Raw genomic sequence first — 390 nt, 5'->3', positions numbered from 1 at the left:
GCCCTCCCCGCCACCCTCCCGCGGACACCGCCGCGGGGCGGAAAGGCCCGCCGGGGAAAGGGGTGCGGGCCGGGGGAAAGGGGCAAGGGGGGACGCGAAGGGACCGGCGGTTGGGGCGGCGGCCGGGGCGGCCCCTGCAGCTCTGCCGCCGGCTCCTGCTCGCCACTACCTTCGTCGTAGTTATAGCCTCGGACGTTCCTGTGCCGGGACATGATGGCGGCGGCGGCGGCCGCCTCGCTCGCCCGCGGTGGCGCTGGCGCGGCGGACCTAGGGCGCCATGTTAATGTCCGGCGGGGCCTGGCGGAATCCCCCTGCGCAGGCGCGCCGGGCACCCTTCCGCCCTCACCGCGCTGTCGCGCATGCGCGGCTTCTCCCGCCTCGCCCGGCCGC

General features: G+C 77.4%; 1 protein-coding gene across 6 annotated transcripts in view; it reads right to left on the bottom strand.

Moving 5' to 3' along the window:
• The window catches only part of HBS1L (HBS1-like translational GTPase), a 67,009-nt gene extending 66,715 nt beyond the window's left edge, over positions 1-294 (bottom strand). For all 6 annotated transcript variants that reach the window (XM_010574658.1, XM_010574663.1, XM_010574660.1 and 3 more), the window contains exon 1: positions 170-294. In XM_010574658.1, coding sequence (XP_010572960.1) covers positions 170-212 — 43 coding nt within the window. In that variant the 5' untranslated portion in view covers positions 213-294. The remainder of the gene's footprint in view (positions 1-169) is intronic.
• Positions 295-390: the final 96 nt, after the last annotated feature.

The sequence above is a fragment of the Haliaeetus leucocephalus genome, unplaced genomic scaffold (assembly GCF_000737465.1).
Source record: "Haliaeetus leucocephalus isolate CR32 unplaced genomic scaffold, Haliaeetus_leucocephalus-4.0 Scaffold450, whole genome shotgun sequence".
In the NCBI taxonomy this organism is placed as follows: Eukaryota; Metazoa; Chordata; class Aves; order Accipitriformes; family Accipitridae; genus Haliaeetus; species Haliaeetus leucocephalus.
Note: the sequence above shows the minus strand (reverse complement) of the source record. Positions and strands in the feature narration are given on the sequence as shown.